The 27,595-nt window shown below is 41.5% G+C and overlaps 3 protein-coding genes and 1 long non-coding RNA gene across 4 annotated transcripts; 2 read left to right on the top strand and 2 right to left on the bottom strand.

Moving 5' to 3' along the window:
* The first annotated feature begins 5,075 nt into the window (after positions 1 to 5,075).
* On the top strand, positions 5,076 to 8,414 carry LOC107281472 (L-type lectin-domain containing receptor kinase SIT2-like). Its single transcript, XM_015789095.3, has one exon. The coding sequence runs from the start codon at positions 5,169 to 5,171 to the stop codon at positions 7,188 to 7,190; it is 2,022 nt and encodes a 673-aa protein (XP_015644581.1). The 5' UTR covers positions 5,076 to 5,168; the 3' UTR covers positions 7,191 to 8,414.
* LOC4342334 (hexose carrier protein HEX6) lies at positions 7,211 to 9,331 on the bottom strand. The gene is made up of 2 exons (XM_015789096.3): positions 9,039 to 9,331; positions 7,211 to 8,944 (listed from the first exon to the last, which is right to left on the bottom strand). Exons 1-2 carry the CDS (start codon positions 9,178 to 9,180, stop codon positions 7,512 to 7,514), a joined length of 1,575 nt encoding a protein of 524 aa, XP_015644582.1. The 5' UTR covers positions 9,181 to 9,331; the 3' UTR covers positions 7,211 to 7,511.
* Positions 9,332 to 10,569: 1,238 nt separating this feature from the next.
* On the top strand, positions 10,570 to 12,696 carry LOC107281559 (L-type lectin-domain containing receptor kinase SIT2). The gene has a single exon (XM_026027154.2). The coding sequence runs from the start codon at positions 10,638 to 10,640 to the stop codon at positions 12,546 to 12,548; it is 1,911 nt and encodes a 636-aa protein (XP_025882939.1). The 5' UTR covers positions 10,570 to 10,637; the 3' UTR covers positions 12,549 to 12,696.
* Positions 12,697 to 19,259: 6,563 nt separating this feature from the next.
* Positions 19,260 to 20,612, bottom strand: LOC136357351 (uncharacterized). Its single transcript, XR_010742655.1, has 2 exons — positions 19,745 to 20,612; positions 19,260 to 19,632 (listed from the first exon to the last, which is right to left on the bottom strand). It is a non-coding gene; the product is annotated as an uncharacterized lncRNA (long non-coding RNA).
* Positions 20,613 to 27,595: the final 6,983 nt, after the last annotated feature.

The following is a 27,595-nucleotide window of genomic DNA, read 5'->3' as shown; positions in this document are numbered from 1 at the left end:
AATTGTTTTGGATGGCATGACATCCTAGTTAGAAAAAAAATATTAAAGAACATGTGGGACCCACATGTAATTGGCCTTTCACCTCTCCCCCTCTCCCCGAGGAGCTCACTGGCGGGGAGAGGGCCAAGGGATGGCGAGCCTGTCCACGGGAGGCGGCAGCAGTGATGGGAGGTGAGCCATTGAGAGGGCGATGGACATGGTGCGAAATTATAAGATGGAGGGAGTATACACGTATATATAATACTATTGTTTGCTTGTCAGGGCTCTAAAATAAAAAAAACTGGTTACTAGCTACTAAATGCTTGTTTAAGCTTTTTTTTTTTTTGAGAAGGGGGCGATGGACATGGTGCGAAATTATAAGATGGAGGGAGTGTACACGTATATGTATTACTATTGTTTGCTTGTCAGGGCTCTAAAATAAAAAAAATGGTTACTAGCTACTAAATGCTTGTTTAAGCATTTTTTTAGACAATGGTATTTTTTACCCGGCCTCTGGATCCAATCGGATATATGCAGCCTTTTTTTTAAACTAGGAAGGTAGCCCGCGCATTCGCGCGGGCATGTATTATAGTTTGTGTTTCAAACTATATAATGACTGGATATAAACCGGAGAACATTTATGAAATATAAATCGGAAAGGAAATTCACACATATGCACAGGCATCTTATTTGTTATTAAAAAAAATAATGCTAAAAGGAATCATATATATATAGAGAGAGACACACACTGTAAGAGAATTTAGATTACCCTACAATAAGAAAAATAAGAAATATATTTACCATAAAATAGACGGTAGATTTTAATATACTTCTAACGTGATAATAATGTCTCTTAGATTTAAATAAAAATACCTTTGTCCTGGTCATATATAAACTGGTCGTTTGTCATCACTACTTACTATCATTGTTTTAAGAATTAGGTCAACTTTTAATAAATAAAACTGTATTAGTACCACTAAAACAAATAATACATTTTTAATACACTAAAAAATTCATCGACCTGCATAACCCGGTGTTCATCACTTATTTTTGCATCTATATATAAATAGTCTAAATATACCATATCTACCGAATAATACGATAACTCTGTTTAAAATAAACATGAATGTCTCTCTAATGGATGAAGTCGACTGTATCTGCGAACGAAGGCTTTTGTATGTACTGCCTTGAAACATATAGGTTCCGCATCGATGTAGCCATACCCCTAAAAACCATCCTAGAGTATAATTTTAACACTTAGTTTATTATCAGTACACTCACAAATGATTATATGGTAAGTATGTCACTTTAGTCACACTGCCTATGGTGGCCTTTCACAGACACCACCTTAACACAACCATGTACATACCCATGCAATATTTAGGATGGTATTGCAAGTACTGCACCCTGCATTCAAGGACAGAGGGACATAAAGGAGGAGGTGATGAAAATGCATTTTTTTCATATGAAGTTAGTAATAAGTACTTCTCAAATTTTAATGGAATATATATAATATGATGTATTTCAAATGAGTGGGGTTAATCATTTCACACTACTTAATAAAAACTATAGCTAAAGAGACATACCACCATGAGAATATGCAAAACACCATATCATTATTTATATTTTGATAAAGATTTATACTTTAGCGCCAAATTTGTTTCCACCATATGTTGTAAGCAACTATACGAGACTCATTTACTAATACTAAGAATACGAGACTCATTTACTAATACTAAGAATGTACTTATTTTCACAAACTTATTTACATTAAATAATTCGCTAGAGTGCACTTACAGTTGGGTTTAGTGGTGTATAACATTTGTCCATCAATTATACCCGGTATATTAGAATCTCTATCAACTATAAAAAAATATAACATAAGTAGTTTTATGCGTATTTTATTGGATTATTCATGTTTTTCCAATACTACTTGGCAAAGAAAATACATAATTCTTGTGATGAATTAAGGGTTGTATTGTAGCAAATTAACTATCTATCATGTATGCTTCTCACTCCTCAAAGAGCAACAAAAATGTTTTGAAAAATTTCAGATACTTTTAGAATCTCAATCTCACCCAAAATAAACTTAAAAAGATCCACTTAAAAATCACATCTAAATTATGTTGTTTTATTATCACTGGCTAAAATTTAATTTAATGTTTCTCATCAATCTATTAATTATGCTTCTCACAGCTCAAATAAGAAAAGTTTTGAAAAAATTCCAAATACTTTGAGAATCTCAATCTCTCTAAAATTAAATAAACCTAAATAGATGTACTTAAAAAATGCTAGGTTTTGTTATTTTAATTATTACATATGTAGATTCAAGTTAACGCTTTATATTTGTGATATTTGGCACCATAAAATATGATATGAAATTATTTGAAACATTATTATCGCATTTGCTATTACATGCTGGTGTCATTTGTAATGATATATTTATCACTTTATGATTAAGTTTAACTGTGTAGTATTATTTTAATAAAATCATAGATTAAAGGCTGTTGACAACAAATCAGTGCCGACACTGATGATTTTTCCTTATTAGTATTTCTTTCTGATTCTAGTGCATGTTTTCTTTTTTATTTTTTTGGCTTTAACTGTTTTTTCGATCGTATATGGTCCAGGTATTTAAGTTTTGTTTTTTGGGGAGGGAGGCGATCGTACGACATAAGCACTTTATGTTTTTTTTTCTGAGATAGAGATTAGCGGCATGGGAATTTTAAGAGCTCTAATCCAATGCTTAAAATAACGGGTCTACTAATTTAAGTGAAAAATATAAGGTTGGATGCTTTTGTTTTTTTACTCTAAATATTTTGGATTTCTCTAATTTTATTAGAGCGCCACGTGACAATGTAGGAGCGTTTGCAGATATATAATAGACTTTTAGTATATAAAAGATTTCAATGATTTCTCTAATTTATTTGAGTGCCATATAGCGATATAAAAGCGTTTGTACAAAGTTTAATGTACTTTTAGTATATAATAGATTGATTTAGAAGATGGTTTAAAGGAACATTGATTAAATATTTATTATAGATCTTAGTTTAACTAAACATATTGATATTTGTGAAGTAATATATTTTATCTTTATATTGTAGAAAATCATATTTTAAAAAGACCATTGATTTTTATGAATGCATATATAAATTCTCTGTCTTTTTTATGTATACATGTGTATTTGTTTTCTTCTAGCGAAGATTAGGAAATTTTATCGTTTTGTTTTCACAATCATGTACGTTTGTATACATATGGGAAGAACAGCAGTAGTATTTGTATCGTACAAAATCATACATACGGACAGCGCTAGTATGTTATAAACAATGCAAAAGTTATTATTTTTTAATAATAGATCTGATCTAATGGTCTACAATAACGGGTCCACCAATTTAAGTGAAAATCGACGGTGAGATTAGATTGTGCGATGTGGCGACTTAAGAGCGTTTATAGGAGTGACACGTGGCGGCTTAAGAGCGTTTGTAGGAAGTTTAATGGACTTTTAGTATATAATAGACAGCGCTAGTATGTTATAAACAATGCAAAAGTTATTATTTTTTAATAATAGATCTGATCTAATGGTCTACAATAACGGGTCCACCAATTTAAGTGAAAATCGACGGTGAGATTAGATTGTGCGATGTGGCGACTTAAGAGCGTTTGTAGAAGTGACACGTGGCGGCTTAAAAGCGTTTGTAGGAAGTTTAATGGACTTTTAGTATATAATAGATAGATAGGAACTTAGCCTATCGAACAGGGCCACTGCAACCACTAGACTGCATGCCCTTTGACATCTGAAATGCTTGTTTAAGCATTGGTTTGTGTAATCAAATATGTATTATTACATACTTAAATCCAGCTAAAAAATGTGTTGCTAGTCTGTACATGTTGTTGGGTATAGCCAGTGCTGTTCTGAAACAACCGTGTGGCCGGATCAGTCAGACAATTATATAGTCAATCAGTGATGTTAGGCATAGTACAGTATGCACACACTCCGCGCTTGCAACCACCAATATTGGTACGGATTTTGAGATCCTCTGCAGTCGCTACATGTAAATGATAATGGTATGGTACAATCGACTGCATAGGATCTCTTTAAATTTTCTGTAATCTGCCGCTATCCTAACTGGTTCGTGTCTCTTGTCTGCTATGGCTTCCAGGTGATCACCATGTGTACTAATAATGTTTGCTTTCTTCTAATTAACATGCAATCCTTTTGCTCTTTTACAGAAAAAAGAATGTGTGAATTAATCTATGCTTTTATATCTAAAAATATTTTTTAATAAGGAAATATTTATGAAGTTTTTTTTATTATAGACATTGCTTTTGGTGCACTTAATTTCAATGCTTACCGGTAACATTAATTATATGTATGTATACATATTGATTAAATTAGATATAGTATTAAGGGTCCTTATTTCAAGTTTCATCCTGAGCCACGGAAACGGATCCTCTGACTTAACTGAGCATGCAGTTAAATCACTAACATGTGGTCCTACTTTACTATCGTCCACATGTCAGTGACTCTCAACTACACAGTAATTAAGTCAGAGGATCGCTTTCTCTGGGCCATCAAAATAATCAGGCCCGGTTATTTTCACTGGTAATTTGAAGGAAGGTGCAGTATGGAAAAACTGCACAAATTTTGACAAGTTGACTCTTTGCAAGAACTATTTTTACAAATGAACCGCTGCCAAAACTTATTTCAAATCTGACCCTTTTGCTCAACGTCAAATCGTGTGGCGCTGAACTTAGACACCTCAGCGCCACGTCAGCTGGCGCTGAATGCCGTGCCACGACGGATGAGAGACTAAGTCAGCATGCCAACGTACATTCAGCGCCATGCTATTTGGCGCTGAGGTTTCTAAGTTCAGCGCCACAAGATTTGGCGTTGAGCAAAAGGGTCAGATTTCAAATAAGTTTTGGCAACGGTTCATTTGTAAAAATAGTTTCTGCAAAGGATCGAATTATCAAAATTTGTGGAAAAACTGATTTGGCCCGTCAACACAGCAGACTTAGATTGAATGACAGCACACAATTTTAGACTTGTCATGAAGCTACGTTGACTGAAGAGCAAGGCAGCCATATCTGTATCACTATACCAGCACACTGCAACATCGTAATATGCAGCTTCCTGCATGCCCTATTGTTGAACCTTCCCTCCTCTCTTCCAGGTTTTGTTTGGAGCCATGCCTGTCCCTGGCGAGAATCGTCGGTGCTTTCTTGCGGTACTCCATTTCTTCACCATCATCCTGATAATTATCACGTTTCCATCCTCCACTGCAGCCATTGGCGATGGTCAGTTCGGGTACTATGGCTTCTCCAACAGCAGTCTCACCGTCGATGGAGCTGCCATGGTGCTGCCAGGGGGCTTGCTACAGCTGACCAACAGTACGGCCAATATGAAAGGCCATGCCTTCCATCCGACTCCTTTCCGGCTTCGCAAGTCGCCCAACACTACGGTGCAGTCCTTCTCCGCCTCCTTGGTGTTTGGCATCATCTCCCCTTACATTGATCTTGGGTCACAAGGCATGGTTTTCTTGGTTGCCCCAAGCACTAATTTTTCTGATGCGTTAGCCGCACAGTACCTGGGTCTGTTCAACATTAGAAACATTGGCAATCGTAGTAACCATGTTTTTGCCGTTGAGATCAACACCATATTGAATAGCGAGTTTATGGACATCGATGACAACCATATCGGCATCGACATATGTGATCTTCGCTCCGTGACATCTCATTCAGCGGGCTACTACGACAACAGCACCGGTGGCTTCCATAACTTGAGTCTAATCAGTGGTGAGGCGATGCAAATTTGGATCGACTACGATGGAGGGGCAAAGCAGATTGACGTGGCCTTGGCTCCATTCAAAATGGCCAAACCCACCAAGCCACTACTGTCAATGCCCTATGACCTCTCATCAGTGATCTCAGATGTTGCATATGTAGGTTTATCAGCTGCAACAGGCTTAGCAGGGTCGAGTCATTATATTCTAGGCTGGAGCTTTAGCATGAATGGACCCACTCCTCCTTTCTTCACTGCTCAACTACCAGATCTACCTCGTAGAGCTCAAGAAGCTTCACGGCGCAAGGTATTGCCGATAATTGTTCCTATAGTAACCGCCACATCTGTCTTACTGATAACCTTGGCTGTCTTCCTATTTGTGCGGAGGCGTTTGAGATATGCTGAGCTGCGAGAAGATTGGGAAATTCAGTTTGGACCGCACAGGTTCTCATTTAAGGACCTATATTTTGCAACTGAAGGGTTCAAGAATAGTCACCTCTTAGGCACAGGAGGATTTGGAAGAGTGTACAAGGGTCTCCTTTCCAAATCTAACATGCAGATTGCTGTGAAGCGTGTGTCCCATGAATCAAGGCAAGGCATAAGAGAATTTGTTGCAGAGATTGTTAGCATCGGTCGCCTTCGGCATCGGAATATTGTGCAGTTACTTGGCTATTGCCGGCGCAAAGATGAACTTATATTGGTCTATGAATATATGCCACATGGTAGCCTTGATAAATACTTGTATTGTCATAGCAACCATCCTACTTTAGATTGGATTCAACGTTTCCGAATAATCAAAGGCGTTGCATCTGGTTTATTGTACCTTCATGGAGACTGGGAGAAAGTTGTCATCCATCGAGACGTCAAGGCTAGCAATGTGCTTCTTGATGCAGAAATGAATGCACGCTTAGGTGATTTTGGCCTTGCAAGATTATATGACCATGGTACTGACATGCAAACCACACACCTAGTTGGCACTATAGGATATCTTGCCCCTGAGCTAGTACGAAGAGGTAAAGCTTCACCCCTCACCGATGTCTTCGCCTTTGGCATATTTGTTCTTGAGGTTACTTGTGGACGAAGACCCATTGAACATAAGATGAATAGTGACAAGCTCCTGTTGGTAGACTGGGTGATGGATTGTTGGAACGAGGGATCACTTCTTGAGACAATGGATCCAAAGCTCCAAAATGAGTATGATGCTGATGAAGCATGCCTAGCGCTGAAACTAGGATTGCTTTGCTCACACCAATCCCCTGCTGCAAAGCCAAGCATGTGGCATGTCATGCAGTATCTTAACCATGACTTGCCATTTCCCGAGTTGGCGCCAATGGACATGGTGCAGAACCGTCAGGTGGACTCACCCGTTGCATATTGCCAATCAGTGGTGAGCGATGGCACCATCTCTGGCCTCTCCGAAGGGAGGTAGCATCCACCTACTGCCATATATAAACTTAAGTTTCAGTTTCTTTAATTTTGAGGCATATTTCCTCCTAGTAAAATGTTATACATGTATAATCTAGTATGATTGTAAGGCCTCCAAAACAAAAGGAAGTTACTACTAAATGCTTGTTTAAGCATTGGTTTGTGTAATCAAATATGTATTGTTACATACTTAAATCCAGCTAAAAAATGTGCTGCTAGCTAGTCTTCACATGTTGTTGGATATAGCCAGTTCTGTTCTGAAACAACCGTGGCCGGATCAGTCAGACAATCAGATAGTCAGTCAGTGATCTGCACGGTTAACTGTTCAGAGCTTATCGGCGTCAATGGCTTCGCCTTCCTCCTCGCCGTCGACGCCGGAGTCGGTGACGACGAACCTCCTCCAAAACCAATGGCGCGCCCACAGCTTCCCGACCTGCTCGATGGGCAAACCCTTGGTCTCCGGCAAGAGGAGGTAGACGAAGGCGGTCATGGCGACCAGCCACGCCGCGAAGAAGAAGAAGATGCCGGCCTTCATGTGGCAAAGCATGGCCAAGAACGACTGCGCCACCGCCGTCGTGAGCAGGAAGTTCACCGCCACGGCGATGCTCTGCCCCGCCGACCTCACCTCCAGCGGGAAGATCTCGCTCGGCACCAGCCATCCCAGTGGCCCCCACGACCACGCGAAGCCGGCGACGTAGACGGCGACGAGGACGATCAGCAGCAGCGCGCTCGCCTGGCTCAGCTCGCCGTCGTCGCCGAGCTGCGCCGCCATGATGGCGCCGATGAGTAGCTGGGAGATCACCATCTGGGCGCCGCCGGCGAGGAACAGCGTGCGGCGGCCGAACCGGTCGACGGCGAGCATGGATGCCAGCGTGGCGCCGATGCCGACCACCTGCTTGATGACCACCGCGAGCAGCGCCGCGCTCTCGCCCATCCCGACGGTGCGGAGGAGCACCGGCGCGTAGAACGCGATGGCGTTGATCCCGGTCATCTGCTGGAAGAAGGGGATCATCACCGCCATGACCAGCTGCGGCCGGTAGCGGCGGTGGGTGAGCATCAGCGTCAGCCCGCGCCTCGCTGTCACCTTGCACCTGTCGGCGGCGACGATATCGTCAAGCTCGTCGTCGACTCCGGCGCCGTCGCTGCCTCGTATCTTGCTCAGGAGAGCTCTCACCTTGCCGTGGTCCTCGCCTTGCTGGACGAGGCTGTTTGGCGTCTCGGGGAGGAAGACCGCGCCGACGGCGAGGAACGCGGCCGGGACGGCCGCGACGGCGAGCGACACCCGCCACCCCCACCCGCCGGCGATCTTCTCCGCGCCGAAGTTGATCAGCTGCGCCACGAACGCCCCGACGCTGACGCAGAGCTGGAACCCGTTGCTGAACGCGCCGCGCCGCGACGGCGGCGCCATCTCCGACAGGTAGAGCGGCACGGCCTGGTTGCCGAACCCGACGCCGACGCCGAGCAGGACGCGCCCGAGGATCACCGTGGCGAGGCCCGCCGCGGAGGCGCCCACCGTGGCGCCGGCGGCGATGGCCGCCCCCGCCACGAGCATGGACGCGCGCCGGCCGCGCCTGGCGGTGACGTGCGAGGCGAGGAACGTGGTGGCGAGGCCGGAGACGTAGAGCGACGACGTGAAGGCGGTGAGCAGCTGGCTGTCGAAGCGGCAGTAGTTGCTGACGCGCTCGCCGCCGCCGTGCATCCGGCGGTACACCTCCGGGAAGAAGCGCTCCAAGAAGGCGTCCATCGACGTGACGCCGCCTGCACCACCAATTGTAGCGCGTCGTTCATGGCGAGCTCGTCGTCGATGATGAGTGGGAGGGAGGGAGGGAGAGTGGTGGGTGGGTGGTTTTACCGGAGACGCCGATGTCGTAGCCGAAGAGGATGCCGCCGAGGCAGGCGGTGACGCAGGAGAGGACGACGAAGGAGGTGACGCGGCCGTCGTAGGGGTGGTGGATGAGCTCCTGGATCTCGGGAGCGGCGGCGGAGGGCGCCATGGCTGAGGTCGAGCACGCCGGCCGGCGGCCGGCAGCACGGAAGGGTAGTGTAGTCTGCTCGCCTTGTTCGGTGCTTGCTTATCCACTTTTTGTCATTTTCTTCTGTTTTCAGAGTAGTTGATGGCTGATTGTGTGGATGATTGCAGAATTGGCCCACGGGTTCTGATGTACATGCCATTGAAAGAAGAGATTTTTACAAGCCTGGAAAGGCGATCGAGAGTACTGTATTCCTTTACACTTACTTCCTCCCGCCCAAAAAAAAATATTCCTAACATCTTAAGATAGAATTAGTGAAGAGTGAGAATGACTAAAATATCTTTAATCATTGAAAAAATAGTAAGAGTGATAGGCAGGTAAAGAGTATTGAAGAGATAAAACTTATCGTTTTTCATGATGAAGGTAGGTAGGATGATAGAAATTGATTTTTTAAACAAAATTTAAACTTTAGAATTTAAATTTTTTTTTATGGAGGAAGTACTTAACAGTGTTCATCATTAGTGCTCGCTGCCATCGTAAATATTCAATGTTTAAGAAAAATATTTAATTACAATTATAAACGTTTTAAAAAGATCTCAACTACTTAGCTAAAAAAATGGTTTGGGAATTTGCTTTGAACAATACTTTTATAAGAATAATGTGTATGGACGATCTTTGTATGAGTGTATGATATAGTTTCATGAACTTTTAAAATGTATTTTTAGTTGATGTCATGTATGCTATTCCATACATTGATGTGGTACGCTACGGTGGTTCATATGTGTCAATGGGACCCACGTATCAGTCACATATATTTTGGGGAAAAAATTAAAACGTATTTTCTCCATTCTTTTAAAATTTTACTTTTAAAAGATTTACAAACATCTTACTCTCCTCTTTTAATTTTAATTTTATTTTTTCTATATGACTGATATGTGGGTTTCACTGACACCTAGGTGTCAACGTGGCATCTAGCAACGCACTTAGTAGGTTGGAGTCTGTTTGGATCTATATGACATTCATGATAACTTCAAAGACAAAAATAAAATGTATTTTGAGAGTTCAGGATATGGCATATTCTAAATTTACTCCTTTTATAATGCTAATTAAGTTCGTGAATTTGCGAATGGAAAGGGGAAAAAAATCAGTTCTTAACACTAATCCACGTTGGCAATCCACCGTGTCACCCAACGTAGGTGAAAGTGGTAAAAAAGAAGAGGAAAACTTGTCTGTTCAATGACATAAAAATTAAGTACGATAATAGGAGTGACATTTGAAGAGTCGTCGTTTATAAGAGTAGCAAATTTTCCAGGTCAAATAACCATTTATTTCCAAGTTAATTCCAATCGTGAAGGGCACGGCGCTCCAGCTTACAACCTATAAAATCACCTTAACTGCTTACTAAGTTACCATACTGACAGTGCACCTGCGCAACGACAAGTACTAGATCTACAAAATACAAGTCAACCAAGAAGCGATCGATGAGTAGCACAAAGCTCATCTTGTGCTTCCTACTTCTGTTCCTAACCCTCAATCTTTCAGCTTCCAGCACCGGTGGTGACCATGAAAGATTCATGTACGCCGGCTTCACTGGTGCCAATCTCACCATGGACGGCTCAGCAAAAATCATACCAACCGGCCTGCTTGCACTGACAAAGGACACGTTCAGGGCTCAAGGCCACGCGTTGCACCCGGCTCCACTCCGCTTCGGTCAGTCTAATGGAATGGTGACATCTTTCTCTGTTTCATTTGTGTTTGGTATTCTCTCTTCATTTGGTGACATAAGGGGCCATGGTTTCGCCTTCTTCATAGCTCCCACCAATAATTTCTCCTCCGCCTTCCCAATCCAGTTCCTGGGCCTTCTCAATGATAAAAACAACGGTAGTTTGAGCAACCATCTCTTTGCCATCGAATTTGATACCATCCGAAACAATGAGTTTGGGGACATCGACAACAACCATGTTGGCATTGACATAAATAGTCTGAATTCTATGCAATCCTATCATGCTGGCTTCTACGATGACAAGGGTGGCACATTCACAAACTTGAGCCTCATCGGAGGAGGGCCAATTCAAGTTTGGATAGAGTACGACGGGTACACCACATTAACTAATGTGACCATAGCTCCTCTTGGCATGGCTAGACCTATAAGGCCACTACTCTCAGTTACCCGTGACCTTTCTACAGTGTTTACAAATCAATCATATCTTGGTTTCTCATCCTCAACAGGCTTAAGCACAGCTCATCACTACGTTCTTGGTTGGAGCTTTGGTATGAACAGTCCCGCTCCAACCATTGACTCTACCAAGCTACCCAAGCTACCCGAACCACCTAATTATAGTGGTCCAAGAACTCAATCCATTCTATTAATCCTTCCACTAATAGGGTCAATTCTATTGGTATTAATTATTGGCATTGTGGTTCTACTTGTGAGGAGACAACTTGTGTACAAGGAGGTACGCGAAGATTGGGAAGTTGAATATGGTCCACGCCGGTTTGCTTACCAGGATCTATTTCGCGCAACTAGAGGATTTAAGAACAATAACTTGGTAGGAATAGGTGGGTTTGGAAAGGTGTACAGAGGGGTTCTTCCAATATCGAAATTACAGGTTGCTGTTAAGAGGGTATCATATGGCTCAAAGCAGGGTATTAAAGAATTTATAGCTGAAGTAGTTAGTATAGGGAATCTCCAACACCGCAACATTGTACAATTATTTGGATATTGCCGGCGCAAGAATGAACTCCTTTTGGTATATGACTATATGGAAAATGAAAGTCTCGACAAGCACTTATACAATTTTCATGGCCAACCAACTTTGAATTGGTCACAAAGGTTCAAAATTATCAAAGACATTGCCTCGGGCCTGCTCTACTTACATGAGGAGTGGGACAAAGTTGTAATTCATCGAGATGTCAAGGCAAGCAACGTGCTTATTGATAAGGAGATGAATGCAAGATTAGGAGATTTCGGTCTCTCACGACTATGTGACCACGGCAGTAACCTACATACAACAAATGTTATCGGCACAATAGGATACTTAGCTCCAGAGCTAGTTCACACAGGCAAAGCAACTACACTTAGTGATGTCTTTGGTTTTGGCATCTTCCTTCTTGAGGTTTCTTGCGGGCAAAAGCCTATCAGGCAAAACTCGGAAGGTAAACATCTCATCTTGGTTGATTGGGTGGTTGAGAATTGGCATAAGGGATCACTTCTTGATACAATGGATAGAAGGCTCCAAGGTAACTACAATATCGATGAAGCCTACCTTGCACTGAAGCTAGGATTATTATGCTCACACCCATTTTCAAACGCAAGGCCCAATATGCGGCAAGTTCTGCAATACCTCGATGGCGATGCGCAGTTGCCAGAACTAAATGTGTCCGTGATGTAGAAATTAAAGAAGCAGTCAACTTGTCCGCAATGCCATCGTTTCCGTTTCAAGTGTGATGAGAGATGAGCATTTTGGTTCAACTATACTTGCTGCCTCTGACTACACGTGGAAGATGATTTGGCTATATTAATTCAATGTGTGCTGCTAATCTGGCGCAGAGAATTTGGACGGCCCAAATGATACAAAATATTGCTTGTTTGCTATTTTCTATATATTGATATTTTATTGAGGACTAATGTATACTGTATTTATCGAACGTAATAAGAGGCGCCCTGTATGTCCAAGTTTATTGCTGCAAAATCTGTCATATTTTTAAGAAAGAGTGCGTAGAAAATTCCATCACTTGTAGAGATTAAAGTAACGATCTTTTATCCGAGTCCCCAAAACACAAATATCTCGGCTAGATTAAAAACCGGTACTAAACCGGTTCTAAAAATCCAAGTCCCTATAAACATCTTAAGTCTCGGTTGGTGTTACCAGTCGCTACTAAAAATGTATTTTTAATATCGGTTGGTAACACCAACCGAGACTAATTAAAGCTAGAGGATCTTTAGTCCGGGTTGGTATTATCAACTGGTACTAAAGATGTATTTTTAGTACCGGTTGATAACACTAATTTGGACTAAAAATATTCCGGTACTAAAGATGTCTCCAGGATTAGTAAAAAAAAGCATTTGTATTCAAGTTAGATATGTGTAGTAGGTGGGATATGGTAATGCACGTGAGGGTTGAGGTAGATTTTGAGTTTCAATCCCACATTCTACATATAATTTATGATTTAGTATGCATCTTTATTAAAGGTTCTTTCAACCGGTACTAAACATCGAGATCTTTAGTCTTGATTTACTGGTCGATTTACTGGTCTCGGTTGCTACAACCGGTAATAAAGGGGATTGTTAATTGGTATTAAAGCTGCTTTCTCTAGCGGTGCATGTTAATCAGATAAAAAGTTAAAAATATAAGTAACTATAAGCGGGAAAAGCCTTGATGAGCTCCCTGATTGACGAATAGAGATTTGCTCTGGTCCAACAAAAAGTACCTCGAGGTATCGGTACCTTACGGTACCAAATCGTTTCCGATCGTTGGATCTAGCTGGGCAGGATGAGCATTGTTAGACTCAACGATTTGAAACGATTTGGCCTGTCAAAGGTTTTAATTACCATTGGCATACTTTCACCCATTAGAGATCAGGTGTAGTCATCAGTGACCACTAATCCCTGACTGGGGCCAAATCCGTCAAGATGAGAGTTAGGGCCTGTCAGAGATGACCGGATCCGGCGTAGTGCGACAATTTCGAGAAGTCACCAGGAGAGAGAACAATAATGGAAAAAATAAGAGTGCCCGTTTTACCCCTTAGATGGTACACTGAACTACTGGTACCTCCTGCTGAACTACTAGTACCTCTGCTGGACAGTAAAAATCATCTCTTTTTTTCGCTAAGGCCTTGTTTAGTTGGAGAAATTTTTTGTTTGATTGTCACATCAGATATACGGACACATATTTAAAGTTTGAAACGTAGTCTAATAACAAAACAAATTACAGATTCTGCCAGGAAACTGCGAGACGAATTTATTAAGTCTAATTAATCCGTCATTAGCAAATGCACGTGTACTGTAGCACCATATTGTTAAAGCATGGTGCAATTAGGCTTAAAAGATTTGTCTCACAAATTACACACAATCTGTGTAATTAATTTTTTTTAACTATATTTAATACTATATGCATGTGTCCTAATATTCGATGTAACATCGTGAAATTTTTTGTTGTGGGAACTAAAGAGGGCCTAAGACTCAATCTACCGGAAAATGTCATATCACATGGTCCCCTATTCTGACTGGTTGTCTTATGGCCGGAAGGTTCAAACAAGGAAAAGGTTCATGTCAATCAACCACTCGTAGAACTTACAAGTGAGGACATGTTTAGTTACCATGCAAAAATTTTACACCCTATCACATCGAACGTTTGAATACCTAAATAAAGTATTAAATATAGGCTAAAAATAACTAATTGCATAAATTGAGACTAATTTACGAGACGAATCTTTTAAGCCTGATTGCTCCATGATTTAACAATGTGGTGCTATAGTAAACATTTGCTAATGACGGATTAATTAGGCTTAATAAATTCATCTCGCAGTTTATTGACGGATTCTGTAATTAGTTTTTTATTAGTGCCCGAACATCCCATACGACATCTTATATAATAGCTAATGTGACACGCCCTGAGTAATTTTCGTCTGCCGGAAATTAATTAAGACCCTGAAACTTGGGAAACTTGGCTTGGTATATCACGCTTTAATTTCATGAAAAGGACGTTAACCTAACTGCAAATATAACCACACGATTATGTGGACAATTTATATTCTTTTATATGTATACTAGTAATCTTCAAAATGTCTTTGAATTAAAGGAGAAAAATAAGATGGTATGAATTCTGAGAGAAGAAAAAAAATGAGATTATCTAACTTTTAATCGGACTTAATTCAGCTGTCATTGCAATTATGTGCATGGATGAGGCAATTCTGACTGCAAGGACGCAAAACTAAGTCCCTGTTACACTACTAGGCCAAAACTAAGTTTGGGAAGCTTTGTTTTTACTTATGTCTCTATTATACTATGGCTCTATGCCCAAATTATGTTGAGATTATGGGCATATAAGGATTTAATTTATTCCATAAATAAATCATGACATTACAGATGAAAACTAGCATGAACGCATCATTAGATCTACACATGTAAACTACGCAGAATAACATGAACAGATCAAATATGCGCAACATATTGAACACGTACCGAGGTGACGAAAAGACCGGCTGCTTGGTCGAAACTTTTCGCAGGTGTCTACGAAGGCACGAAACACGCGAGCGAAGAGGAAGGCGAGCCGTCGTGAACGAACAGGGAGCAGTCGCGCGAAGCGCTTCCCAAAAACCTTATTGCCGCCTTCTCCCGGTGCAGGACGTCAAAGGCAGAGGTTCCGGAGACCTGCTCTCCCGATCGCTGGTGCACGCCGGCGAGCGGGATGGAGTAGTCTACGAGCGACGGCGCAGTACAGAGTAGGAGGCAAACCCTAGATTGATTTTCGCATATATTGCGTGAAGACGGCGGGTCGGTTTATATAGAGAAGGGTCGCTTGATCAGGGCGCCCGCACGATCTCTACTGCGCGTAACCGAACCGGATAAGTCGCGCGTAACTTATCCGGACTCCACGCCGTTTGCACGCACCGGATTTTTCGGAATTTGCAGCAAAACAAAACTGCAAAAGGAGGCTGCATCTGCGCAAGGGTGAGGAGCCAATTTTTCGGACCATTCGACGCGTACGTCGTGCACGCGCGCCGCCTGCCCTGCCCTGCCAGGCCAGGCCAGGCCAGGCGAGCGAGCGCGCGCGTGTGTTTCCCCTCTTCTCTCCACCACACATGCTTCAAGTGGCTAGGAGGGCATCCTCCCTTTTAAGGAGGTCCCCCTCTCCTAGAATAAGCAAGGTGGTACTAAACTCCACATGCATGCCATCCCATGAGGTGGGCTTTTGTGATTTTCCAAAGAATTAATCTTCGAGTGGGCTAAGGCCCATTCATTAATTCCAACAATCCCCCACCAAATCTCAAAATCCCACTGAGATTTGCCTTTTCCAATGTACTGTTTATATACCAGCGGTTCGATGGAGACCAATTAAGGTTGAACATCCACCTAGAACTCCAAGCTACACTTACTCACAACTTGAACAATGGACTACGCCTTGAATTGCAAGTCTTGTGCAAGCAAGTTTCACTCAAAGTCTTATCTGGTACTAGACCGTCTGTAGACTACCCCTCGGGTGGAGCGTATAAGTCATACTCCTAGGTCTTTAGTAAGCTTCCTAGAAGATTCACCCAAAATCTTCATAGACTGCGACCAACAGTCAAGCTCACAAAGGTGAGTTCCTTCAAGAATGCTCTGCAGGACAACATCTTTGCTAATTAAAGCCAACAGAACTCATTAAGGCATAGCCAACCTGCCTTGCAGCTCACGAGAGTATATGCATCTTCACTTGGATAGGGTATATATATTGGTACTCTCCTCTAGTTTATTAATGGTTTGTTCTTCCCAGGATCTAATTCACGGGATCTCCGATCACATAGACTGGGTTACCACCATAGTATAACTCACATGGGTCTCAAACCCATCTCCTTCGATGCATTGTCTATCACATTTCGTGATAGTCCCTTCGTGAAGGGATCTGCCAGGTTTCTCGCTGTTTGGATGTAATCCAACGTTATAACTCCGGAGTTTCTTAATTTCCTGACAGACTTCAATCGTCTTTTCACATGTCTAGACGATTTCATATTATCCTTAGAACTATTCACTTTGACAATTACCGTTTGATTGTCACAGTTCATAAGGATAGCCGGCACCGGTTTTTCAACAACAGGCAGATCCATTAATAGATCACGCAGCCATTCTGCCTCAACAGTAGCAGTATCCAGTGCCGTTAGTTCTGCTTCCATGGTTGACCTCGTCAAAATTGTCTGTTTGCAAGACCTCCATGAAACAGCACCACCACCCAGTGTGAAAACATATCCACTAGTGGCTTTGATCTCATCCACATCAGAGATCCAGTTAGAATCACTATAACCCTCCAGTACCGCAGGATACCCAGTATAGTGAAGTCCCAATTCCACAGTACCTTTCAGATAGCGCATTACTCGCTCAAGCGCACGCCAGTGATCATCTCCCGGATTAGAAGTAAATCGGCTCAACTTGCTCATAGCAAAGGAGATATCAGGCCTAGTTGCACTAGCCAGGTACATCAACGAGCCAATGATTTGGGAGTATTCCAGTTGATTCCTAGCAATTCTCTTGTTCTTGCGAAGCAACAAGCTAGGATCATAAGGTGTTGGAGAAGGCTTACTATCAATGTAGCCAAAGCGATTCAAGATCTTCTCCACATAATGGGACTGCAAGAGAGTAATCCCATTCTCACCTCTAATTAGCTTAATGTTTAAGATAACATCAGCTACTCCCAAATCTTTCATATCAAAATTTTGAGACAAGAATGATTTAACCTCATTTATCACCTCAAGGTTTGTCCCAAATATCAGTATGTCGTCAACATACAAGCACAAAATAACTCCCTCACCCCCACCATGGCGATAGTACACACATTTATCTGCCTCATTGACTGCAAAGCCTGCAGATGTCAATGTTTTGTCAAATTTCTCATGCCATTGCTTAGGAGCTTGTTTCAGACCATACAAAGACTTCAACAATTTGCACACTTTGCCTTCTTGACCTTCAACTACAAACCCATCAGGTTGATCCATATAGATCTCCTTATCCAGCTCTCCATTAAGAAAAGCTGTCTTAACGTCCATTTGATGAACGAGAAGACCATGTGAGGCTGCTAGGGAAAGTAGCACACGAATTGTGGTCAATCTAGCAACAGGTGAGTAAGTGTCAAAGAAATCTTCGCCTTCTTTCTGAGTATAGCCCTTAGCAACAAGCCGAGCCTTGTACTTTTCAATAGTACCGTCAGGCCTAAGCTTCTTCTTGAACACCCACTTGCACCCCACAGGTTTACACCCATAGGGTCGCTCTGTCACCTCCCAAGTCCCGTTAGCGATAATGGAATCCATTTCACTACGGACAGCCTCCTTCCAGTAGTCTGCATCAGGAGATGCATATGCTTCTGAAATTGACTTAGGAGTGTCATCCACGAGGTACACAGTGAAATCATCACCAAAAGACTTAGCCGTCCTTTGTCTCTTACTCCTTCGAGGAGCTTCACTGACATCCTCCTCAGAGACAAGTTCATGTGTATGTTCAGTTTGTTCTGGTGGTGTGATTGAATTGGGAATTATTTCAGAGGGTTGGTTCGAACCACTATGTGTATCCTTCATTGGAAAAAAGCTCTCAAAGAAGGTAGCATCACGAGACTCCATAATTGTACCAACATGCATGTCCGGTACCTCGGATTTAACTATTAAAAATCTATAGGCAATGCTATGATGAGCATATCCCAGAAAAACACAGTCCACAGTCTTAGGTCCAAGTTTGCGCTTCTTCGTTATTGGTACATTGACTTTCGCCAAGCACCCCCATGTGCGCAAATAAGAAAGTGATGGTTTTCTACCAATCCATATCTCATATGGTGTTTTGTCCTTATTTCTATTAGGAACTCTGTTTAACACATGATTTGAGGTCAACAATGCCTCCCCCCACCATGCCTTAGGCAGTCCCGCGGTGTCCAACATGGCATTCACCAAGTCAGTCAGTGTGCGGTTCTTCCTTTCAGCAATCCCATTAGACTCGGGAGAATAGGGAGGCGTCCTCTCATGTATGATGCCATGTTCCTCACAGAATAAGTCAAACTCGTTCGAGAAAAACTCTCCACCACGATCAGACCTAAGCCTTTTTATCTTTCTGTCAAGTTGATTTTCAACTTCTGCCTTATAAATTTTAAAATAGTCTAGAGCCTCGTCTTTCGTTTTCAACAAGTACACATAGCAAAATCTAGTAGCATCATCAATCAATGTCATGAAATATCGTTTTCCACCCTTCGTCAACACCCCATTCATTTCACAAAGATCTGAATGTAGGAGTTCTAGTGGTGCCAAGTTTCTCTCCTCGGCAGCCTTGTGAGGCTTGCGAGGTTGCTTCGATTGCACACAACTATGGCACTTAGAACCTTTGACAATGGAAAACTTAGGAATTAAACACATGCTGGAAAGCCGAGACATCAAGCCAAAATTAATATGACATAAACGTGAATGCCAAACATTAGCCTCATCATCCACACTGCCACAAATATGGTTCACAGACTTATTGCAGAAATCAGAAAGGGAAAAGCGGAACAGGCCTCCGCACTCATAACCTTTACCAATAAAATATCCATGTTTAGACACGACTACTTTATTAGACTCAAAAACCAACTTAAATCCGTCTCTAGTCAGACGGGAGCCACTAACAAGATTCCTGTCGATAGAAGGGACATGCTGCACGTTCTTCAGCTGCACGATCTTTCCCGAAGTAAACTTCAGATCTACCGTGCCAACACCATGAACAGAAGCATGTGACCCATTCCCCATTAGGACGGTGGAACCCCGTGCGACCTGATAAGAAGAAAACAATGAGATGTCAGCACAAACATGTACATTGGCCCCAGTATCAACCCACCAATTAGTAGATTGATTAACTGAAAAAACAGTAGGTAAATTACCATACCCGCTTCCATCTCCAGTGTTGCCAATGGTCACATTAGCAGACTTAGAAGTCTGCCCTGCAGGTGCCTTCATCCCCTTGCGTTGTGGACACTTCCTAGCCAGATGACCAACTTGGCCACACACAAAGCAAGTCCTCTCATCCTGATTAGGATTGTTGTTGTTCTTCTTCTGCTTCTTGAAGTTGGTGGTCTGCTGAGCTTTGTATTTCCCCTTGCTCTTGTTCTGGGCCTTGTGCACAACATTGGCACTGGACTGCCCACCATCGCCCTTAGACGCGGCATCTTTTTCCCGAGCTTTCTCCTCAACATCAAGAGACGCAATCAACCCCTCAACGGAGTATTCCTGTCTCTTGTGTTTGAGTGCAGTACCGAAACTCCTCCAAGATGGAGGAAGTTTTGCAATAATGCACCCGGCCACAAATTTGTCGGGTAAGACACACTTAAGGAGTTCGAGTTCCTTAGCCATGGTTTGTATCTCATGAGCCTGTTCGACTACAGAACGGTTGTCAGCCATTTTGTAGTCATGAAACTGCTCCATGATATACAGATCATTGCTAGCATCAGTAGCACCGAATTTAGTATTCAGTGCATCCCACAACTCCTTAGCGTCGGTCATATGCATATACACCTCGACCAGACGATCGCCAAGAATGCTAAGAATGCATCCCACAAAGAGAGTAGTGGCTTCCTCGAATTGCTTCTGCTGTTCAGCAGTAAGAACTCCTTCAGGTTTGCCAGTACTCACCCAGAAGCATTTCATAGCTGTCAGCCACAGAGTGACCCTGATCTGCCATCTCTTAAAATGCACACCGGTGAATTTATCCGGCCTCAGTGCATCGGCAAAACCAGCCATAGTAAAATCACAGTGCCTATAATAAGGTTTTTGGATTGTTGAGATTATGGGCATATAAAGATTTAATTTATTCCATAAATAAATCATGACATTACAGATGAAAACTAGCATGAACGCATCATTAGATCTACACATGTAAACTACGCAGAATAACATGAACAGATCAAATATGCGCAACATATTGAACACGTACCGAGGTGACGAAAAGATCGGCTGCTTGGTCGAAACTTTTCGCAGGTGTCTACGAAGGCACGAAACACGCGAGCGAAGAGGAAGGCGAGCCGTCGCGAACGAACAGGGAGCAGTCGCGCGAAGCGCTTCCCAAAAACCTTATTGCCGCCTTCTCCCGGTGCAGGACGTCAAAGGCAGAGGTTCCGGAGACCTGCTCTCCCGATCGCTGGTGCACGCCGGCGAGCGGGATGGAGTAGTCTACGAGCGACGGCGCAGTACAGAGTAGGAGGCAAACCCTAGATTGATTTTCGCATATATTGCGTGAAGACGGCGGGTCGGTTTATATAGAGAAGGGTCGCTTGATCAGGGCGCCCGCACGATCTCTACTGCGCGTAACCGAACCGGATAAGTCGCGCGTAACTTATCCGGATCCAAAACAAAACGAATCCGAATTTGCAGCAAAACAAAACTGCAAAAGGAGGCTGCATCTGCGCAAGGGTGAGGAGCCAATTTTTCGGACCATTCGACGCGTACGTCGTGCACGCGCGCCGCCGGCCCGGCCCGGCCCGGCGAGGCGAGCGAGCGCGCGCGTGTGTTTCCCCTCTTCTCTCCACCACACATGCTTCAAGTGGCTAGGAGGGCATCCTCCCTTTTAAGGAGGTCCCCCTCTCCTAGAATAAGCAAGGTGGTACTAAACTCCACATGCATGCCATCCCATGAGGTGGGCTTTTGTGATTTTCCAAAGAATTAATCTTCGAGTGGGCTAAGGCCCATTCATTAATTCCAACAAATTAAAGGGCTTAAAAGCAACCGGTTTAGAAACATAAAAGCTAAAATGTTATCTTAAAAGTCTAGCTGTGTTCTTTGCTCAGTGTTCTCAACCTCTCTCCATCGTGTTCCGTGCGCACGCTTTTCAAACTGCTAAACGGTGCATTTTTTACAACAAAAACTTTTAAACGAAAGTTGTTTAAAAAATCATATTGATCCTTTTTTATAAAAATAGCTAATATATAATTAATCACGCGCTAATGAACCGTTTCGTTTTTCGTGCGTACGAGATGGTTCCCAACCCATATAAACGAACAAAGCCAAGCCACCAAGGTTAAGGTGAAACAAAAGGGGGCTGAGGAGTGAGAGTGGAGGATGCTATTGAGCAACCAATCAGACAACAATTGGCTTCCAGACTATGAGCAATGATATGGTGACTTGGACTCATCGATCAATTCTGGAGACGCAAATCATAATCATACTTAACTCATTGTTTAGAACTCACACGACAAAATTACAATCTTGATACTATTAAATGTATATAGTTGTTGTCTTATTTCAAATATATTATATTATTAAGAAAACCTTGAAAGAAGAAACTACGTTCACTTTGAAGACTAGAAATTCCAACACTAATCGGAAAAAAAAGTTCAAGTAGGATTATAATTTAGAAATAACCAAAATTTGAAATTAAAAATAAGTAGTATTGAAAGAAGAGTCTGTATAGAACTCAATACGAGATTAGTTAAAATTTGGAATAAAAAATAAAATAAATACTAAAGTTAAAAAACAAAACAGAGAGTTCAAGTATAAAAAAAGGAAAATTGAAACGACAGTCCATCTTGAACACAACATGAGTTTAATTAAAATTTGAAATAAAATAAATTTGAAAATTAGAAAAAGAGAATTCAGCAAGGAATATAATTTAGAAATAACTGAATTTGGAATTACTTTTAAAAGTAATGAATATTATCCTATATGAGAATAATTAAAATTGAGAATAAAAAATAAAGTAAATTCCAAAATTAGGAAAAAAAGAAAAAGATAGTTTAATCATGAAAAAAAATTAAAAATAACTAAAATTTGGAATAAAAATAAAAGGAATATTGCAAAAAAAAACCATCATCTAGAACATAAATCGAGAATAATTAAAATTTAGAATAAAAAAATAAACTCTGAAATCAGAAAAATAAAAATAAAATTTCTAGTAGGAGTTACTACTAGAGAAATCACTTTAGTCCCGATTCGAATAGGAACTAGGACTAAAGAATATCTTTAGCCTCAAATAAAAACTCCAACAGGACTTCATGATATTTAGTCCTGGTTGGTGTTACCAAGAATGACTCAAATGACTTTTTGTCAGGCCGTGTCAGGTCGCCGAGCATCTTTAGTCCTGGTTGTTGTTATCAACTTAGACTAAAGATCATCACTTTAGTCTCGATTGATAACACCAACTGAGACTAAAGATAAAAATGATCTTTAATCTCAGTTATTTTAACCGGGACTAAAGATGAGCGTCTTTAGTCCCGCTTTGTGCTTCCCAGTTTGTAACTTGGGACTAAAGGGGGTTACAAATCGGGACTAAAGATGGGTTCCATAGTACTGAATACAATTTAGAAATAACTAAAATTCAGAATAAAAAATGAATATTAAAAGGTGAGATCATCTACAACACAAAACGTGATCAACTTAAAATTTGAAATAGATAATGAAATAAATTCAAAAATTACAAAAATAAAATCAATAGTTCAAATAGGATTACAATTTATAAATAACTGATATTCGGAATAAAAATAAGAAATATTAAAAAAAGCACTCCACGTAGAACACAACATGAGTTTAACTAATACTATTCAAAATAAAAAAAATTCCAAAAACAGAAAAAATGAGTTCAAGTAGAAATACAATCTAGAAAGGCGGTTGGCAGGTAGTAAAGCAGTAGGATCAGTGCGATTGATGAAACTTCTAAAAGTAAGAAAAGGAATCCCAACGATGATCATGTTTGATTTTTCTAATCTCAATGACAATAAAGAGGTGAGTAGCGGGCTGGCCATAAAAAAAGCACAGTGGCAGCGTTTGATGGGGCTTCTAAAAACAATAAAATGGGAACCTGTCATAGCAATGAATTCTAAAAGCTACAAGGTACAATTTTTAAAGGTCTCTAGGAGGAATGAATAGAAGCCATGACATGTTGGACATGTAAATAATGGGGCGACAAAGGAGTCATAGGTGGCGACTGGTGTGACTTTTAAAACTGTAAAACTAGAAACCCGATATTCAATTTCTTTTAATATGGTAAGACAACAAGATGACTGTTTAACAAAATTTAAGAAAATCATCTGTAAAAAAAACATAATTTTGCATGGATGCTAGTGCTACCCATCTAGTTTACTTTGAAGGAAAACAAATAAACACTTAAGAAACTAATTCCAAACCATTATTAATATTTATGAACTAACTAACTGTGTAATTACATGAATAATGGTTTGTATGCTTATATAGTAATAACCAAAGTAAAACTAGTTATATTCGAGGGGAATAATAAGAAGTTGTTAAAAATTCTTTAAAGAAATAAAAACATCCATCAATTGGCCACCATCCTAATGCATATATTACTATAAAAATAATATACTTTCTTCTACTTCAAGTCGATCAAAGATTTCCAAGATTTACTAAGAAAGAGAGAGGAGAATTCATGAGCTTCCTTCTTAAAAGAAAAACATTTAACTTTTTTATAGGACTCATTTCATGTACAAATCTATTAAATAATTAAAGGAATAGAAAAAGGACCATCCATGTTCGCTCTCACGGCTGAGAAATTATCATATTAATTGGAGAAAAAGAAAAACAGAGTCCATATAGAAATACAGTTTGTAAATAGTTGAAATTCGGAATTAAAAAACAAGAAACATTGGAAGAGAGTCCATATAGAAATACAATTTATAAATAACTGAAATACAATATGAATATTACACATTAGTAGTTTGATAAAGTTAGTACAAAATCTAAAAGTATGTTGTCATTTTAATATATTTGAATAATACATTGAGAAAACATATATGCTATTATATGAGAGAAAATATAATGATATTAGCCGTGCAATTTGCGTGGGCTAAAAAATAAAGAATATTAAAAGATGAGTTTAGAGTCTATATAGAAATACAATTAGAAACAACAGAAATTCAGAATTAAAAAATAAGAATATTGAAAAAAGAGTCTAGAGTCCATATAGGAATTTAGAGTAAATTGAAAGTCAAAATCAAGAAAATAAAATAAAAATAGAGTTTAGAGTCCACATAGAAATACAATTTAGAGAAAACTAAAATTAAAATTTAAAAATAAAAAATAAGCAATATTGGGAGAAGAGTCTAAAGTGCATATAAGATGTCACGCCCGGAAATTCACTAGTAATTTCCGAACTTATTTGTGCATAAAATCCTCGTCCAGGAATCAGCCGAGGTACACAAACTGACAATTTAATATACAGATTCATCAAATTAACTAAAACGATAAATACTTACTTATGAGGCACTTAGTCCTCACCAAGAAGAAAACTGCAGCGGAAAATAAAATCTAGCGAAGCTCCGGCTCCACTCCCACAGGCAGCTCAACTGGGGTATAAGCCAAACGTCTTCTCCTTCTGGATCCTTTTTCTTCAACTGAGGTTGATTGATTATTGCAAGGTGAGCATATGACATACTCAGCAAGCCACACAGCAAATATGCAAGTGCACAAGGATACCAAAGGATGGCATAATATAGGCTCATTTGCAAAAGCAGCATTTAGCAAAACATTTAAGAGAAGTAAAACAGTGGAGTAATTAATCAGAAATTTTAATCAACACTGAACAGCACACCCATGCTGCACAGGCCCAACCATTCTGAACAACCATACCCGGCTGAACAGATCTAACTCCAAACCAGGAGCTAAGCAAATTATTACCAGGTATAACATCTATAATTATTGTGAGAGGTGTGAAACTAATCACGAAAAACATTGCTCAACTCGCCCATAACCGCGGGCACGGGTATAACATCTATAATTATTGTGAGAGGTGTGAGACTAATCACGAAAAACATTGCTCAACTCGCCCATAACCGCGGGCACGACTATTCGAATAGTTTTACTCTGGCCAGAGGTGTACCACTGTACCCACAAGACACAGTCCCACATCATGTCACCATGTGCCTCAGTACCACCACGGTACCTCGGAAAGGAGCTGTGACATTACCCCTTGCATAACACAACCCACCGCAGCGCACCTTTCCTGGATCATAATCACCCCCTCAAAAACCAGAGGCATGGACTCCCCAGCGACCCCCGTGGGCTTATCTCCGCCACTTCTCAGTCTGGTGCTCCGCAATGAACCATGCTATACAAAAGGTAAAGCCGTTGCCCACGATAGCTTGTGGTTGGCACGGTTAATGTTTCACAACAGTAGCTCGCGAACCGGTCCTTAATTGTCATGAGCACGACTCTCAAAACCATGTGCTCACAACCCACCATTATCAAGTTTTAGTTGGCAAGTAATTAATTAACCAATCACGATTGACCATCGTGAGCTACCATTAAACCATCCTTAAATAATGAGTCATAAGTTATCCCAATAGTGTGCTAATGTTTCTAAGCATGGCTAAGCAATCATATCTAATATCTAGCTGAACCAATATATATAGCTCAACTAGTCAAGTTATAATCACCCAAGGTATCAAGGAATAAAGTAGTCAATGCAAACAGGCCATAACAAAGGAATAGGTTCACACCACCCAGTGACATTCGAAAATAAATGCACAGTTGAAATAAATAGAGAATTTAAATATAGGATCAACATGCTCAAAGGATTGTGTTTAGGATCTGTGTGACTTGCCTTGCAATAATCGGTCTTCAATTAATCTTCTTGAATACTTCCGGCGCACTCACGAACCTTCACAACGACGGAAATGACAAGCTAACACGCAAAACGAAGAAAAAGACTAATAAAAACCAAATAAACAATGCATAAAAAGTAAACAAACATGTAGATCTTAATTTTAGATGAATTATGAGACTTGAACGGCCTCAATCTGACTTCAAATGAATTTATTATGAATTTTACAAGATTAAATCTATTTAAAGCCCATTTAAAAAGAATTAAATAAATTTAATTCAATTTATGGACAATTTTAATATGTAGATCTTTATTTTATATAATTTTTGCAACTTGAACCACATTAAACTGAGTTCAAATGAATTAGTTATGAATTTTTAAAGATTAAATCAGATTAAAACACTTATATGGATTTTAATTGAATTATGATGCAATAATGAATTATTTTTGAAAAGGAAAAGGAGGATTATTGCGTCAGCGGCTAGGGTTTCGCGGTGGACCGGGCGCACGGCAGCGGTTCACGGGAACGAACGGCCGAGATCAACCCTATCCAAAACGGACGGCCGAGATCGAACGGTCCACGACCGGCTCACGGGAGAGGACGACGATGACGTCAGCGGTGACGTCACCACCGGCGGCGGCGGCTTGGAAGGCTCGGGCGGCGCACGCTCGCCGGCGAACGGCGGCTCTACGGCACAAACAGAGGGCACCAAGATGATGCGGGCGACGAGGCGAACTCACCGGTGACCAAAGAAGCGGCGGAGGAACAACGGACAGCGCCGGCGACGAGGAAGAAGCGGCGGCGGAGATCGGGTCGACGACGGCGATGGTGCTCCGGCGGTCTTCAGCGGCGGCGAAGGGGCGGACGAGGATGGCGATGACCTCGCGAACCCGATGGTGGCGACGGCGACCGACGACGGCGGCTGCAACGGCGGCGCGACGCGGCAGAACCGACGGCAACGACGGCAGCGACTAGGGCTATGCGGAGGCGGCGCTAAACACGACGGCGGGCGAAGGCGAGAGAGGCGGCGGGTAGAGGAGAGCTCGGGGGTCCTTTTATAGGGGCTATCGAGCGGCGACGGAGGCCCACGGCGACCGGCGGCGAGAAGGAAAGAACGGGGTTCGGAGGAGAGAGATGGATCCGATTCGACTTCGAATCCTCGAGTTTCCAAACCGAATTGACCGGAGATTCCA

Source organism: Oryza sativa, chromosome 7 (assembly GCF_034140825.1).
Source record: "Oryza sativa Japonica Group chromosome 7, ASM3414082v1".
Classification (NCBI taxonomy): Eukaryota; Viridiplantae; Streptophyta; class Magnoliopsida; order Poales; family Poaceae; genus Oryza; species Oryza sativa.
This window is presented reverse-complemented; position numbering and strand designations above follow the sequence as displayed.